Source organism: Mobula hypostoma, chromosome 6 (genome assembly GCF_963921235.1).
Source record: "Mobula hypostoma chromosome 6, sMobHyp1.1, whole genome shotgun sequence".
NCBI lineage: Eukaryota > Metazoa > Chordata > Chondrichthyes > Myliobatiformes > Myliobatidae > Mobula > Mobula hypostoma.
The window spans coordinates 86,473,215-86,489,493 of NC_086102.1; the positions used below are offsets into that span (position 1 = coordinate 86,473,215).

The 16,279-nt window shown below is 41.5% G+C and overlaps 2 protein-coding genes across 3 annotated transcripts in view; one reads left to right on the forward strand and one right to left on the reverse strand.

Moving 5' to 3' along the window:
* med4 (mediator complex subunit 4) overlaps positions 1–16,279 on the forward strand; it is a 42,584-nt gene that overhangs the window by 22,464 nt on the left and 3,841 nt on the right. For both annotated transcript variants that reach the window (XM_063051137.1, XM_063051138.1), the window contains exons 4-6: positions 951–1,008; positions 1,487–1,573; positions 2,976–3,107. In XM_063051137.1, the coding sequence (XP_062907207.1) occupies positions 951–1,008; positions 1,487–1,573; positions 2,976–3,107 (277 nt within the window). The remainder of the gene's footprint in view (positions 1–950; positions 1,009–1,486; positions 1,574–2,975; positions 3,108–16,279) is intronic.
* The window catches only part of nudt15 (nudix (nucleoside diphosphate linked moiety X)-type motif 15), a 45,030-nt gene that overhangs the window by 5,276 nt on the left and 23,475 nt on the right, over positions 1–16,279 (reverse strand). The gene's annotated exons all lie outside the window — the stretch shown is intronic.

Sequence of the window (16,279 nt, forward strand, 5' to 3'; positions counted from 1 at the left end):
TGATGTCACCAGCTGTTTGTACGACCACCCACCACCTGTTTCCATGGCTTCATGTGATCCTGATTGGGAGGGCTAAGCAGGTGTTATACCTTGCCTAAGTGCAACCTACAGGCTAGTGAAGAGAAGGAGTGCCTTACACCTCCTTTAGGAGAGACGTATCTCCACCCTGCCACCCATTTTAGGTTTGGCCAGTTGAAATAATTTTGGTAACCTTAGGGACATTTAGTTGTTGAGCCTGCAATGGTTATTAGATTGCCAAATAGGTGTTTTCCAATTTGAATCATTGTCTTTTAAGCTGTAAGTATATAGTGTCATGGCTGGCTGATGGGGTAGTGTCATCAGCGCTAGACTTTGGAGTGAAGGCTCCCAAGTTTGAATCCAGCTGGCTCCCTTGCACGCTTTCCATCCATGCTGGGTTGAGTGTTGAGTGTCAAGCTAGCAACTCGGCTCGTGAAAATAAGAAAGTCTGCTTTAAAAAAAAAAGCCGTCATGATGGCATCCCAATGTCTCCACTCGGAGTTAAGGTCCTCCTCCCCTCCCCTCCCCTCCCCCCTCCTCTCCTCCTCTCCTCCCCCCCTCCTCTCCTCTCCCCTCCTCTTCTCCTCCTCACAGTGTAGTGTTTTAAAGGCCACGCAAGTGCACATGACTGACACTACTGTAGTTAGAAACTGTTCAACAACAGTCTTCTGTGCCATTTAAGTGGCATAGTATCCCAAAGAAATTATTCCAAAGAAATTATCCCAAAGAAATCCAAGAAATTATTAAAACTTAATTTCATCATGATTAGATGTCAATCTTTCCTAAGACTTCAAAACTAACTTCATCGTAACTTCTTGTAATTCTAGAAAAGATGCATTTAAATCTATATTTTTTGTCAGTACTTGGAAGACATTTGTGGCTTTTATATGAAATATAAAATTTATCCTTTCTTCCCTGTCTCCCCACCCAAGGCCGCTGCTGTGTATCAAGCCAAAGAGAAATTAAAATCTATAGAGAAAGCAAGAAAAGGTAGGAAAAATAACCAGAAAATTGTTTAAGTCTTGAATATTGCTACTACACTGCAGAGACAATGAAGCATAGTTCTACAATAGACTTGCTTTATAGAGGAAGATTGTGGATGATAATTAAACTATTGTATGCTTTTAACTATTGCATAACGATACTGATTTTTGACATCAATACAATGACATTACATTGGTCTTTTAATAGTTCTCACAGCAAATTCCAGACCTCTTGTGTAGGAGGAATTCTGATGCAAAGTGTTTTGCATGCTTACTGTTGTGCATAACAATTAAAATGCATGACAAAAAGTGTTAAGTAATTATGAAAATTGCTTGATAAAGTACTTGATATTGTATTAACGTAAATAGACATTCACTCCATTTTGTTCTGAAATTTTATGTGAGAAAGCACAAAAGGAAAAACCTAAATATCAGAATTTGTTTGTGCTGAGTATTTTCATATAATGGTTCTATTTTCTTTGCAGGTGCAATCTCATCCGAAGAGCTTATCAAATATGCTCATAGGATAAGTGCTAGCAATGCAGTAGCAGCACCATTAACATGGGTCCCAGGTAAGAATTAAAACATAATTGGCATAATTATGCCAATAAGATACTATGGTTTTAAAATATTAATACTAATTTCATATTAAATATTCTTAATCACATTGGACTATTGCATGCAATTCTTGTTGTAGGAAGGATGTAGAGGCTTTGGAGATGGTTCAGGATGTTGTCTGGATTTAGAGTGTATTAGCTATAAGGAAAAGTTGGAGATACATGAATTGTTCTCTGAGGAGAGATCTGATAGAAGTTTATAAAATTGAGAGACATAGATAGGATAGACTGGCAGAATGTTTTTCCCCCAGGATAGAAATACTGAATACTACAGAGCATTGCTTTAAGGTGAGAGGGGGAAAGTTTATAACAGGAATGTGTGAGGCAAGTTTTTTTTTAACTGTGCCTGGAACATACTGCTAGGGATGGTAGTGGAAACAGGTACAATAGTTCAAAGGTCCTTTGGAAAGGCATGTGAACAAGCAGGTAATGCAGGGGTATAGATCATGTGCACACAGAGAAGATGAATTTAATTTGACATCATGCTTATTTGGGGCTTCTGTGCTGTACTGTTTTATGTTTAATGCAATTATTGTATTTTCCCAAAAGCAGCTTTGAATATATGGGTTTCCTATAAAGTGCAAGACATGGGTATTATATATGTACCCCTTCCCTGAGGTGTTATCTGTTCAATCATATTCTGCTGCTCTTCTCCCCATCCCCACCCTGAAGCATACAGTTTTTTAATGTTCAATTATATATCTACTTATTTTTTAAGCTTTAGTGGATTGATTACCTGACTGGCAGGTCATAGCATAATTTACATATTACTATTTAACTATTTATGTTTCTATAACTATTTATTATTTATGGTGCAACTGTAATGAAAACCAATTTCCCCTGGGATCATAAAGTATGACTATGACTATTCTTTTCATCACTATAATAATATATTTCATTTCATAATCCACCAAGCATTTCCATTAATCCTTTTTGTGATGGCCTTAAATCTTCCTCCTCCTGCCGTGCATTTACTGATTAAATCATTGCTGGAAACAGATTTTGTTATAAAATCTATCATTCAAATGAGATATTTTACGACAAAAAAACTGTTATAAAACCATTTGGCTCTGTTTGGCACCGTTCATTCAAATCTAACATGTTGGGTCATCCTCTATATATTCAGTTAATGTGATCTAGATGCCTCTGAAAGACCAAAAATTAGAGAATTAATGTGTGACGTTGTGCAGCTTACACAATTCTGATATTAGTAAATGGGACTTTTAATCAGCTGTGTTCTGATTTTTTTAATGAACAAGTGTTGGTAATTTCTTTAGTTACATGTTGAATATTATTAAACAATTAAACAAAAGGCTTTGTATTGTGAATTGTGATTATGATATATGCTTTGGTTTAGGTGATCCACGGAGACCATATCCTACTGATCTGGAAATGAGGAGTGGTCTTCTAGGACAACAAAGTAACCTTTCAACCAATGGAATGAATGGGCATTTACCTGGCGACGCATTGGCTGCAGGCAGATTACCAGGTAAAATCTGACAATACATAGATTATGATTTAAGGGTAGCATAGTAACAGAACATAGTGCTGTTGCTTCACGGCTGCGGTGATCTAGGTTTGATCCTGGCCTTAGGTGCTATCTACAGCGCCTATAAAAAGTGTTCACCTTCCAGATACAGGTGATACAATCAATTGAAATACCTTGACTGCACACAGATCTCTCTTTAACTAATTATGTGATTTCCAGAATGAATTGGCCGCACCAGTGATGATTTGGTGTGTCGTTAAAGGTGGTGGTGGGGGGGAATACTTACGCAATTATTTTGTGTTTTATATTTGTAATTAATTCAGATCACTTTGTAGAGATCTGTTTTCACTTTGATATGGAAGAGTCTTTTTCTGTTGATCAGTGTCAAAAAAGTCAAATTAAATCCACTGTGATTCAATGTTGTTCTAAAATAACAAAATATGAAAACTTCCAAGGGGGTTGAATACTTTTTATAATTCTGTATGTGGAACTTGATATTGGTATTGTATTATTATTGTCACAAGTACCGCAATACATAGAATATGAAACAGTACACACTGTTGGTGCCACAATGTTGTGCAACATTTTCACCTACTCTACTATCAATCTAACCTTTCCCTCCCACATAGTCCTCTACTTTCTTTCATCCATGCTAAGCGCCTCTTAAATGTCATTGATGTAGACAGGAGCATATGCAGTACCCCCTTTCTGAAATCAGTGTTTTGTTGACATAGAGGGAAAGTGTATTGTCATGACATCACGTTACTAAGCTCTCCTTCCTGTACTGCGGCTCATCACTATTTGAGATGCGGCCCATTGTAGTGGTATCTGCAAACCTGTGGATGGGGTTAGAGCAGGATCTGGTCGTGGAGTTACGAGAGTACAGGGAGTAGAGAAAAAGGCTGAGGAAACAACTTTGTCGAGCACCAGTGTATGGACTAACTGTGGCAGAGGAATTGCTGCCTATCCTTACGGACTGCAGTCTGTTGACCAGAAAGTCCAGCATCCAGTTGCAGAGGAAGGCATTAACTCCCACAGTCTGGAGTCTGGTGATGAGGTCACTTGGAATTATAATATCGAAGCAGAGCTGTGGTCAATAAACAATAGGCTGACATAGGTGTCTTTACTGTCCAAGTGCTTCAGAGTTGAGTGCTAGGCCAGGGAATGTACCCGCTGTAGATGTGTTTCGGCAATAAGGAAAATGCAGTGTCGAGCTTGTTTGGAAAGCTGGAATTGATATGTACCATGACAGCTTCTCAAAGCACATTATAGTGGTAGATGTTAGAGGAACTGGGTGGTAGTCAATAAGGTGTGTCATTTTTTTCTTGGGAGCTGGGGTGATAATGGCCTTTTTAAGCAGGAATCTGAAGCAGGGAGAGATTAAAAATGTCTGTAAATACCCCTGCCAGCTGATCCATACAGGATCTAAGGTCACTGCCAGGAATACTATCTGAGCCTAATGCTTTCCAAGTTCAAGTTTAAGTTCAATTTACTGTTATTCAACTGTATACATGTATACAGCCAAATGAAACAATGCTCCTCCGGATCAAGGTGCACAACACAGTACGTATAACTCACACACATACACGAAGTACTATTGCTACAAATAAATTAACAAATAATAAGATGCATATACAATATGAGTTTAAGAAGTAAACAGTATAATGCTACTGGCGCTTTATAGAAGATGAGAACAGGGTGGTGGTAGGGAGTTCAGTAATCTTACAGCCTGGTGGAGGGGGGGAAGGTGTTTACCATCCTAACAGTTCTAGTCCTAATGCAATGGAACCTCCAACATGATGGTAGGGGAGTCAAAGAGATTGCTGGATGGGTCGGGGGGGGGGGGTGGATTACTGACAATGCTGAAAGACTTGTAGATGTAGTGTTCCTGGTAAATATCTCTAATGGGTGGAAGAGGGAATCCATCATGATACGATCAAGTTGTCAAATAAATCTGATCTGATCCACTATTATCCCGAGAGTGAAATCTATTGCCCTTACCCAGTTATACACAGTTCCAGGCCCACAGCAATCTGGTTCAGTCTTAACCATTCAATGCAACCATGCAAGCCACTCAGTTCTAGAACAATTAGTGACAGTTGATCCTGTCAATCCTATTTCTCAGTTAGTTCTCTGTAACCTCTCTCACAAGGTCAACCATTCTTCCAATTCTTCTACTGTCTACCTTGGAGTAATTTTCAGTAGTGAATTAATCTACTAATCATAATGTCTTTTCTACATGGATGGAAACCAAAGTATCCAGGTGAAAATAATGCAGACCCAGCTAAACATGCAAATGCAAATACAAATTTGAACAGAAGGGAACAAGTACGTTCAGTACCCACCCTGACAATCTCCAGTGCATCTGAACCTGATCACTGTCATGGGTAAACCTGTGGATCTGTTAAGCCAATCTTATCTGTTATACTAATGCCTGCATACTGGACGGATTAAACGTCTTAAACCAGTTCAAAGGCAGATAAAGATCTGGCCAGAACGAGTAACCTCCACATTACAGAATAGTTTTGAAAACACAGACTGGAACATGTTCAGGGAGGTGGCTACCTAGGACCATCACATTAACATTGATGAATATGTGAGATCTGTGACTGGCTACATAGAAAAATGCATGGAGAATGTCACTGTTATTAAACACATCACGCCTCACTGTACATACACGGCTCCTCTGTAGAGAGAGTTAGGATCACCAAGTTGTTGGGAGTGCACATAATGGATGATCTCACCTGGTCCCTCAACACCACTTCTTTGGTCAACAAAGCACAGCTGTGTCTCCACTTCCTGAGGAGATTGAGGTGTGCGAGGCCCTCTCTTCTCCCACCCCCCACATTTTGAGAAATTTTTACAAGAGTGTCCTGACCAGCTGCATCTCTATCTGGTGTGGGAATTGCAAGGCACCTGAACACGTCTGAACAAAGAATTGTGAGGACTGCTGAGAGGATCATCAGGGTCTCTCTTTCACCCAGCTGGGATATTTATCAGGAGCGCTAGGTATGCAGAGTCCTTTGCATTGTTGGTGATTCCTCCTATCCGTCCAACAATCTTTTTGACCCCCTACCATCAAGCAGGAGGGACCATAGCATTAGGACAAGAACTGTTGGGATGAGAAACAGCTTCCTCTCCCAGGCCCTAAGACAGCTCAACTCCTGCCACCACCCAGGTCTCATCTTATTTGAAGGGTCAATAGTGGTATACTGTTTACTTTTTAACTTGTATCATAAATGCACCTTATTATTTGTTACTTTATTTGTGGTAATATTACTTTGTGTTGTGTGTGTAAGTTATATGTATATATGTACTATGTTGTGCATCTTGGTCCAGAGGAATACTGTCTCGTTTACGTGTGTACTGTTGAATGACAATAAACTTGAACCTCAATCATTTTTAAATTCCAAATTTGTTTAATTCCATGTTTTTAAATCCCATCACCTGAATGCTGTGATGTGATTCAAATTCATGTTTCAATAGTCCAGTAACTAACAACCACTATACTAGCATGTTGCCTGTCTGCTGTATTGGTGGACAAATAAACCGTCCGTTAAGAATTTGTGTTTTGTATTATAACGGTAAGAGTATATCAGAAGCAAGATATATCAACCATCTGAGAGGTGTCGCATCAACAACTTGATCAGCAAGACCAAAGAACTGATTGTGGACTTCAGAAAGTCTGAGATGAGGGATCACACACCAGTCATCATAGAGGGATCAGAAGTGGAACGACTCAGCAATTTCAAGTTCCAGGGTGTCAATATCTCTGAGGATCTAACTTGGACCCAACATATTGATGCAGCTACAAAGACAATAACAGTGGCTGTCTTTCATTTAGAGTCTGAGGAGATTTGGTACGTCACCAAAGACACTCGCAAATTTCTACAGCTGTACAGTGCAGAACATTCTATCTGGTGCATCACCGTCTCGAATGGGGTGGGGGGATGGGGGTGTGATTGTACAGGATCAGTGAGAGTTGTAAACTTAGTCAGCTTCACCATGGACACTAGCCTCCATAGTATCCAGGACATCTTCAAGGAGTGTAGAACAGTACAGCACAGGAAAAAGCTCTTTGGTCCACTATATGTGCTGAACAAGCTAAAAAGCACATCAGAAACACCCAAACACTAACCTCTCCTACCTACACAATGTCCATATCCCTCCATCTTCCTTACATCCGTGTGACTGTCTAAACATCCCTTAATAGCTTCTGATGTATTTGCCTCTACCATCAAACCAGGCAGCACATTCCAGGCATCCACCACTTGGAGTACAAAAAACTTAACCCTCACATTCCCGTTGAACTTGCCCCCTATCGCCTTCAAAGCATGCACTCTGGTATTAGACATTTCAACCCTGAGAAACAGATGCTCCCTGTCTACTCTATCTATGCCTCTCATAATTTTAAACTATCAGATCTCCCCTCAGCTTCCGACGCTCCAGAGAAAACAACCCAAGTTTATCCAGTCTCACATAATAGCACATGCTCTCTACACCGGGCAGCATCCTAGTGAACCTCTTCTGACCTCTCCAAGCCTTAACATCCTTTCTATAGTGAGGCAACCAGAACTGTATGCAATACTCCAGATTTGGACTAACTAGTGTTCTATAAAGTTGCAACATAAACTCGTGACATTTGAACTCAGTGCCTCGACTAATAAAGGCAGGCATTCCGTAAGCCGCCTTAACCACTTTATTGACCTGTGTCGCCACTTTCAAGGAGCTGTGAACTTGGATCCCAAGATCTCTCTGCTCAGCAACACTGTTAAGGATCTTGCCCTTAACGGTGTACTCTGTTTTTGCATTTGCCCTACCAAGGTGTAACACCTCACATTTTTCTGGGTTAAACTCCATCTGCCATTTCTCTGCCCATATTTGCAACCAATCTATATTGTGAATTATTCTTTGGCAGTCTTCTACGCTATCCACAACTCCACTAATCTAGGTATTGTTTGCAAATTTACTAACCTACCCATCTACATTTGCATCCATTTATATATGTCTCAAACAGCAGAGGTCCCAGCATAGGTCCCCGTGGAACACTACTAATTACAGACCTCCAGTTCAAACAAATTCCTTCAACCACTACCCTCTGTCTTCTATGTGCAAGCTAGTTCTGAATCCAAACAGTTAATTTGTCACATACCTCATGCATCTTAATCTTCTTGATTAGCCTCCCATGAGGGACCTTGTCAAACACCATACTAAATTCCATGTAGATAACATCCACTGCCCCACCCTCATCAGTCTCGCTCGTCACCTTGTCAAAAAACTCAATCCAGTTGGTAGGACATAACCTGCCCCGTACAAAGCCATGCTGGCTCTCCCTTATTAGGCTATGGGTTTCCAAATGCTCTTGTATCCTTTCCCTCAGAATTTTCTCCACCAATTCTCCTACAACTGACGTGTGACTCTCCAGTCTAAAGTTCCTTGGATTTCCCCTTGTTTCCTTCTTAAATAGAGGTACAATATTAGCCACTCGCCAGTCCTCTGGGACCTCGCCTATGCCTGGAGAGGACACAAAGGTACTGATTAAAGCCCCAGCAATCTCATCTCTTGCCTCCTTGAATACCCTGGGGTAAATTCTGTCAGGCCCTGGGGACTTGTCCACCTTAATACTCATTAGGAGGCCCAACACTTCTGCCTCCTTCACCTCTAAATGTCCTAATGTATTTATACACTTAGCACTGATGTCCTGGTCCTCTATATCCTTTTCATTGGTAAATACTGAAGCGAAGTACTCATTAAGAACTTCATTTACATTTTCCGCATCGAAGCAAATGTTACCCCCCCCCCAACCAATCCTTGACTGGTCCTACTCCCTCCCTAGTTATCCTCTTACTCTTGATGTATATATTGAACGCCTTGGGATTCACCTTAATCCTACATTTCAAGCACTTTTCATGGCTCCTCTTGGCTTTCCTAATTCTCTTCTTCAGTTCTTTTCTGGCTTCTTTACACTCCTCATGTGCTTCGTTTGATCCTGACTTCCAAAGCTTTACATATTTTCCCTTTTTCTTCTTAACTAAATTCATCACCTTTCTGGACATCCAAGGTTCTCTTGTCTTTCCATCTCCAATCTTCCTTCTAAGAGAAATAAACTTTTCCTGTAATCTGTGCAATTGATCTTTAAGCACCCTGCACGTGTCTGATGTGGACCTGCCAGAAAAAGGGTGTTCCCAATTAACTCTTCTTAGTTCCTGCCTAATGCCCTTGTAATTTGCCCTACTCCAATTTGAAACTCTTCCCCTAAAGACCATACCTATACTCAACTATAGCTATTCTGAAAGTTAAGGAGTTGTGGTCACTGTTCCCCAACAGCTCACCCTCTGGAAGGTTAGTCACCTGCCCAGGCTCATTACCCAACACCAGGTCCACTACAGCCCTTCCTCTTGTTGGGCTGTCTACTGAGTGTCTCCTGAGAGTGCAGTTGTGATATTATCCCTGATTAGTAGTGTAAACATTCCCACACACACACTTTTACCACCACCTCTATCTTTTCTAAAACTTCAAAATCCTGGTACATTAATCATCCATTCCTGTCCTCCTCTCAACCAAGTTTCAGTAATGGCCATAACGTCATTGTTCCATGTACTGATCCATGCTCTAAGTTCATCACCCTTACCCATAATTCAGGCTTCGGCAAGGTAAGTGGGTAGGTGGACTTCATTTTTGGTTTTTCTTTGCATTTTTTTTGAGGAATAGAGAACATGTCGGTAGGGTTAGTGTTCTGCTCTGGGAATCCTGGGAATCTTCCAGTCTCCCAGGTGGCCACATCTGCGCCAGATGACCGAGGTGCAGCTTCTGAGAGACATTGTTAGGGATCTGGAGCTGCGGCTCGATGACCTACATCTTATTGGGGAGAGTGAACAACAGATAGGAGCTACAGGGAGTTAGTCACTCCAAGGCTGCAGGAGGTAGATAAGTGTGTGACGGTCAGGGAAGGGATTCCATGGTGAGGGGAACTCAGACAGGAGGTTCTGTCAGCCTGATAGAGATACCCACATGGTGTGTTGCCTCCCAGGTGCCAGGGTACGGGATGTCTCGGATTGGGTGCAGAGTATTTTGAAGGGACAGGGTGAACACGTTGGTACCAATGACATAGGTAGAAAAAGGGAGGAAGTCCTGAAGAGAGAATTCAGGAAGTTAGGTAGGAAGCTGAAAAGCAGGACCTCTAGGGTAGTAATCTCAGGATTGCTGCCTGTGCTACGTGCTAGCGAGTGCAAGAATAGCATGATCAGGCATATTAATGTGTGGCTGAGAGACTGGTGTAGGGGCAGGGCTTCAGGTTTCTGGATCATTGGGGCCTCTTCTGGGGGAGGTATGACCTGTATAAAAAGGATGGGTTATACCTGAACCCAAAGGGGTCCAATATGCTAGCGGGCATATTTAATAGAGCTGTTAGGGAGGGTTTAACCTAATTTGGCAGGGGGATGGAAACCGGAGTGATAGGGCTGAGGAAGGGGAAAACAGAAATAAATCAAAGATAGCATGCAACAGAGATTATAGAAAGAACAGGCAGAAGATGAGGCTTAATCACAGCCAGTGGCATGAGTTACAGGGCAATAGAGGCATGGTGCAGTTAAAACCGAAAGCAACAAATACTGGACTGAAAGTGTTATATTTGAATGCACGCTGCATGAGAAATAAAATGGACGATCTTGAAATTCAGCTACAGATTGGCAAATATGATGTTGTGGCCATCTCTGAAACTTGGCTAACGGATGGCTGCCATTGGGAGATGAACATCCAAGGATATATGGTGTATCAGAAAGATAGGTTAGGGTTCCGGTGACATCATCGTTCAGAACGGCAGCTTAAATGAACAGCTGCTCCGGAAAAACACATATTTTGCCCCGTTAATCGATCAAATATAAGATCTTTCGTTAAGGGGGGCAAGAATGGGGTGAAACAATGGAGATAAAAAAAAGCACCACCGTGGAGCCTATGGAAGAGAGAGGTACAGCGCGCGGCTCTCCTACACGTGCACATGGTGATGAAGCTGACGCTGGGCCTCGTTCAGGCGAAGCGGCAAATATGATCAGGATTCTGGAAGAGACAAGGGAAGTCCAAAAAGATATAAAGCAGCAACTCAATGATATAAAGTCAGAGCTCGCCAACGTCAATCAGAAAATGGTGGTGGCAGAGACTTGAATTGAGAAGATGGAAGATCACATACAAAATGTGGAACAGATACTAAGTAAGACGATAAAAATATTAAATCAACGGGAAAGTAAACTGCTTGACCAGGAGGGAAGATCGCGATGGAAAAACATCAGGATTTATAATGTTCCCGAAGGAGCTGAGGGATTGTCGATGATGGACTTTGCTGCGGGAAGCGCTGGAGATTCCTCAGACTACGGAGATTGAAATTGAAAGGCCGCACCGTTTGCTTGTCCAGTGGCCTCCCAGAGACAGAGAAGATAAACTGCGCTCCATTGTACTTAGATTCCTTCGATTCAAGAGCAAGGCGGAGATTCTGTGAAGGGCCTGGGTTAAGAAGAGGGTGTTTTGGAACGGGAAGTAAATATACTTCGATCATGATTACCCCCCAGCGGTCCTACAGAAACAGAAGGAATATTCTGAAGCCAAACGAATATTAAAGCAAGAAAAGATTAAATTCCAAACCCCGTACCCTGCTAAACTGAGGGTATTTTACCAAGAAGGGATACGACTATATCAGACAGTGGAAGAGGTGACTACAGACATGAAGAACAGAGGACTGCCCATTAGCGTGGTCAAACCAAGGGAAACTCTGGCTGAGCAGTTATCCCGAGCTGCTTGGGAAATAGTAAGAGAACCTGGAAAGCAGGGGACAGGAACAGGACGAGAGAAGGATTTTAAGAAAAGACTGTCAGTTCTCCAAGGGCAGCCCTCACCTCCTCCAGAAGAGCCATAAGGTTTGGCTAACTTTAAGTGCTGATAAACTAAACTGAAGCAAAAATAGATGGTGATATACCTATCTCGAGAAATACGTGTTATAATGTGGATTTTATATTACTCAATTTTTTAAAAAATCATTTATTCATTTCTTTTTCCCCACCTAAATGAGAATATATACATGGGAGGAATACACAGGGAAATCATTTCTGTGTAATGGACGTAGTTTTTTTAACTTACTTTTATAGGTACTGCAGCGGGGGCCCTCAACCTACAGGTAGGAGGGACTATCCCCCACGGCTTGACTTTTCTTCTAGCCCAACCCAGGGTCATCTAGAGACCCCAGCCTTGGAACCACACCTTCCTTACCTTTCTTTTTATTATTCACTTTTCTTGGTTCTTATTGTTCAGGGAGTAGATTGATTAAGTTATATTCTGCAAATTTCAATGATATACTAACAGATAAATACACCTCGAGAGTAAGAGCATATATTTTGGGTATATACTTCAAGAATGGTTGAAAAGAGATGAATATAAATATTTAATGAATGTATTGCTGGTGGCTGGTAAAAAGACCCTTACCAGGAAATGGTTATCACAGGAGAGCCCAACTTTAAATGTATGGATGGAAATTACAATGGACATTTACAAAATGGAGAAGATAACAACATCTGTTAATCATAAGTTGGAACAATTTTATTCATACTGGAAAAATTGGTTTAACTACATAACATCTCATAGGCCTGATTTTATTCTCACAATCAATGAGTATCTTGTTAAAAAAAATCACTCCCTACTCTGTACATAGTTTTCTTCTTTCGATTTTTCTTTCTTTCCTCTTCTTTCTACAAGAGTATACTTCAGATAAATATTATGTGGAGATTTGTGACAAATATGATTATATGATATGTATGTACAGTGTCTGAAATACATCTTATGGAAATGTTTGTTTGATGATGAAATTCAATAAAAAAATAAATTACCAAAAAAAAAGAAAGATCGGTTAGTAGGCAGAGGGGGTGATGTGGCTCTGTGTATAAGAAATAATATTAAATCATTAGAAAGAGATGACATAGGATTGGAAGGTGTAGAGTCTCTATGGGTTGAGTTAAGAAATGGCAAGGGTAAAAGGACCCTAATGGCAGTTGTACACAGGCCTCCAAACAGCAGCTGGGATGTGGATTATAAATTACAACAGAATATAGAAAAGGCATGTCAGAAAGGCAAGGTCATGATAGTCACTGGAGATTTTAACATGAAAGTGGATTGGGAAAACCAGGTCAGTACTGGACCTCAAGAGGGAATTTGTAGAATGCCTAAGGAATGGCTTTTTAGACAGCTTGTTGTTGAGCCCACTAGGGGATCGGCTGTGCTGGATTAAGTTTTGTGCGGAGGTGATAAGAGTGCTTAAGGTTAAGGAATCCTTAGGGAACAGTGATTATCACAATATGATCAAGTTCACATTGAAATTTGAGAGGGAAAAAATAAAATCCAATGAGTCGGTATTTCAGTGGAATTAAGGAAATTACAATGGAATGAGAGGGGAACTGGCCAAAGTTGACTGGAAAGGGATATTTGTAGGAAGGACAGCAGAGCAGCAATGGCTGAATTTCTGCAAGAAATGAGGGAAGTGCAAGACAGATATATTCCAAATAAGAAGAAATTTTCAAAGGGAAGAAGGACATCACCGTGGCTGACAGGTGAAGTCAGAGCCAAGGTAAAAGCAAAGGAAGCCAAAGCTAGTGGGAAGATAGAGGATTGAGAAGCTTTTAAAAACTTGCAGGAGGAAACTAAGAAGGTTATTAGGAAGGAAAAGATGAATTATGAAAGGAATCTGGCGACTAATATCAAAAAAGATACTCTAAAAGCTTTTTTAAGTATATAGAGGGTAAAAAAGAGTTGAGGGTAGATGTAGGACCAATACAAAATGATGCTGGAGATATTGTAATGAGAGATGCAGAGATGGCAGAAGAACTGAATACGTGTTTTGCATCAGTCTTCACAGTGGAAGACGTCTGCAGTATACCGGACATTGGGTTCTGAAGGAAGTAGTTGGAGAGATTGTGGAGGCATTAACGATTATCTTTCAAGAATTGATAGATTCTGGCATTGTCCCGGATGACTGGAAAATTGCAAATGTTACTCCGCTATTTAAGAAGGATGGGAGGCAGCAGAAAGGAAACTATAGACCTGTTAGCTTGGTACCAGTGGTTGAGAAGTTGTTGGAATCGATTGTTAGAGATGAGATTACGGAGTACCTGGAGGCACATGACAAGATAGGCAAAAACCAGCATGGTTTCCTGAAAGGAAAATCCTGCCTGACAATCCTACTGCAATTCTTTGAGGAAATTACAAGCAGGGTAGACAAAGGAGATGCAGTAGACGTGGTGTACCTGGATTTTCAGAAGGCCTTTGACAAGGTGCCGCACATGAGGCTGCTTAGCAAGATAAGAGTCTGTGGAATTACAGGGAAGTTACTAGCATGGGTGGAACGTTGGCTGGTCGGCAGAAAACAGAGAGTAGGAATAAAGGGATCCTATTCAGGCTGGCTGCTGGTTACCTGTGGAGTTCCATTGGGGTCGGTGTTGGGACCGCTGCTTTTTATGATGTTTGTCAATGATTTGGACTATGGGATTAATGGATTTGTGGCTAAATTTGCCGATGATACAAAGATAGGTGGAGGAGCGGGTAGTGTTGAGGAAACAGAGAGCCTGCAGAGAGACTTAGTTTAGGGGAATGGGCAAAGAAGTGGCAAATGAAATACAATATTGGAAATTGTATGGTCAATCACTTTGGTGAAAGAAATAAACGGGCAGACTATTATCTAGATGGGGAGAGAATTCAAAATGCAGAGATGCAAAGGGACTTGGGAGTCCTTGTGCAAGATACCCTAAAGGTTAACTTCCAAGTTGAGTCGGTTGTGAAGAAGGCGAATGCAATGTTGACATTCATTTCTAGAGGTATAGAATATAAGAGCAGGGATGTGATGTTGTGGCTCTATAATGCATTCGTGAGACCACACTTGGAGCATTGTGTGCAGTTTTGGGCTCCTTATTTTAGAAAGGATATACTGACATTCGAGAGGGTTCAGAGAAGATTCACAAGAATGATTCCAGGAATGAAAGGATTACCATATGAGGAATGTCTAGGAGCTCTTGGGCTGTATTCCCTGGAGTTCAGAAGAATGAGGGGGGATCTCATAGAAACATTCTGAATGTTAAAAGGCCTGAACAGATTAGATATGGCAAAGTTATTTCCCATGGTAGGGGATTCTAGGACAAGAGAGCAGGACTTCAAGATTGAAGGAAGTACATACTGAGATGTGGAGAAATTACTTTAGTCAGAGGATGGTAAATCTGTGGAATTTGTTGCCACAAGTGGCTGTGGAGGCCAAGTCATTGGGTGTATTTAAGGCAGAGGTAAGTTCTTGATTAGCCAGGGCATCAAGGGTATGGAGTGAAGGCAGGGGAGTGGGGATGACTGGAAGAATTGGATGGTCGAACAGACTCGATGGGCCGAATGGCCTACCTCTGCCTCTATATCTTTTGGTCTTGTAATACTCCTAGCATTAAAATATACACATTTCAAACTGTCCTATCCATCTTACCTGTTATTTTGATTTTTCCTTTCACTGTTTTCCCTGACATCTCCCTTCTGGTCTGATCCTTCCCTTACTGATCTGGTGCTCTGGTTCCTAGCCCCCTGCAAAACTAGTTTAAACCCTCGCGAGTAGCATCAGCAAACCTGCCAGTCAGGATATTGGTTTCACTCTAGTTCAGGTGCATCCCATCCCTCTTGAATAGGTCATCCCTTTTCCAGAAACGGTTCTAATGATCTAAGAACTTGAAAACCTGTCCCCTGCACCATCTCCTCAGCCACTCATTCTTCCGTGTTATCACCCACATTCCGACCTGTACTAACCTGTGGCACTGGAAGTAATCCGAAGATTACTATCTTGGAGGTCCTTCTCTTCAGCCTTTTTCCTATCTCTATATACTCACTGCATAGGACCTTTTCCACTTTTCTGCCCATGTTATTGGTGTCAATATGCACCATCACCTCTTGACAATTCACCCTGTCCCTTGAGAATATCCTGCAGCTGTTCCGATGCATCCTGGACCCTAGCAGCCAGGAGACAACGCGCCATTCTGGTGTCTCTTTTGTGGCTATAGTATCTCTTTTTTGTCCCCTTAACTACCACACTGCCTAACTTTATCCTTCCCTATTGAATTTCAGAGCTGGCCACAGTGCCACAGGCCTGCTGGCTGCTGCTGTTGTGTCCCGAA